Source organism: Buceros rhinoceros, unplaced genomic scaffold (genome assembly GCF_000710305.1).
Source record: "Buceros rhinoceros silvestris isolate BGI_N320 unplaced genomic scaffold, ASM71030v1 scaffold1388, whole genome shotgun sequence".
Classification (NCBI taxonomy): Eukaryota; Metazoa; Chordata; class Aves; order Bucerotiformes; family Bucerotidae; genus Buceros; species Buceros rhinoceros.
In genome coordinates this window covers 72,891-74,074 of record NW_010426151.1, presented here as the reverse complement: position 1 = coordinate 74,074, position 1,184 = coordinate 72,891, and the positions used below count along the sequence as shown (strand labels likewise).

General features: G+C 37.7%; 1 protein-coding gene across 2 annotated transcripts in view; it reads left to right on the top strand.

The window, feature by feature from the left end:
* The window catches only part of TJP2 (tight junction protein 2), a 26,292-nt gene extending 26,106 nt beyond the window's left edge, over positions 1–186 (top strand). For both annotated transcript variants that reach the window (XM_010141360.1, XM_010141361.1), the window contains one exon: positions 18–186. In XM_010141360.1, coding sequence (XP_010139662.1) covers positions 18–186 — 169 coding nt within the window. The remainder of the gene's footprint in view (positions 1–17) is intronic.
* Positions 187–1,184: the final 998 nt, after the last annotated feature.

Sequence of the window (1,184 nt, the reverse complement as noted above, 5' to 3'; positions counted from 1 at the left end):
TGTCTTTCTGTGTTTAGCTCCAGACCTCCAGAACCCCAGAAAGCTCCTATTAGACCTTACCTAGAGAACCGTGGCAGTTACGGCAGCGATGTGGAGGAGGAGGAGGAGTACCGTCGGCAGCTATCAGACCACTCTAAGAAGGGGTATTACGGACAGCCATCCAGATACAGAGACACAGAACTGTAGGCTTGCTAGTGTGCGCATGTGAAATGCTCTCTTGCGGTTTCTTCCTTCACAGCCAAAGTGGAGCAGTAGCTGCTCTTGAAGAGCTCTGTTTTTGTTGGGGGTGGTGTTAGAGGGTACACTACTCAACTTAGACATATCTATACGCTGGAACTGGAAGAGTTCGTTTTTGGGGATATTTTTTTGTTAGCATTTTAGAAAAGAAATCATTGTTGCCTGAATGATGTTGCCTGTTTTATAAGGACCAAATCCTGAAAGCTTTCATTAATTCTTGGTATTTTAATATTTTAACATAAAAACTCTTTATTCCCTTTTATTAATGCTGCCTTTTTGGACTGTTCTGCTGTGTTATGGAAGTATGATCCCAGAGATACACTTCTTAATGCAATAGAACTAAATTTGAAAGTGTATTTGAAGAACAGTAAGTGCCTTTATAAAGAAGCATCTTAAACTGTTTGTTTTGACATCTGATACTTAGTGTAAAGCCATAACACACTAAAAGGGGATTGACTATTTTAACTATCTTTTTTTATCAGTTTCACAGTAACAATTTCCCTTGCATGTTATTTTTCTAAGCTCATAGATGCATTTTCAATATTTCATAAATACTGATTATACATAATAAAGGTGCAATTAACTGGGTTGTTGGAAAAGACCAGGATGTGCTTAAACAGAGGAAATTATGTAGAAATTGAGTCATGTATTAAAATTTACACAGACTGCAAATAATAAAGGATATATTCTAGGCAAACCTCGTGGATCTTGTTTTTCTTTTGGACAGTATTAGTCTTCTAGAGTTTCAGACTGTCATGAGTATACTTACAACAGTACACCGTTCAGTTCACGGTCTCACCTGCTGTTCAAATAACTTGAAATTGTCACTGTTCATGTTGCTTCCCAGCGTTCTGAACATCATTGTAAAATTTGTTGTGATTTAACAGAAGGACCGATGCAAAACAATGCAGGAGACTTGCCTTTTAGAGTATTAACTTCAGCATCCT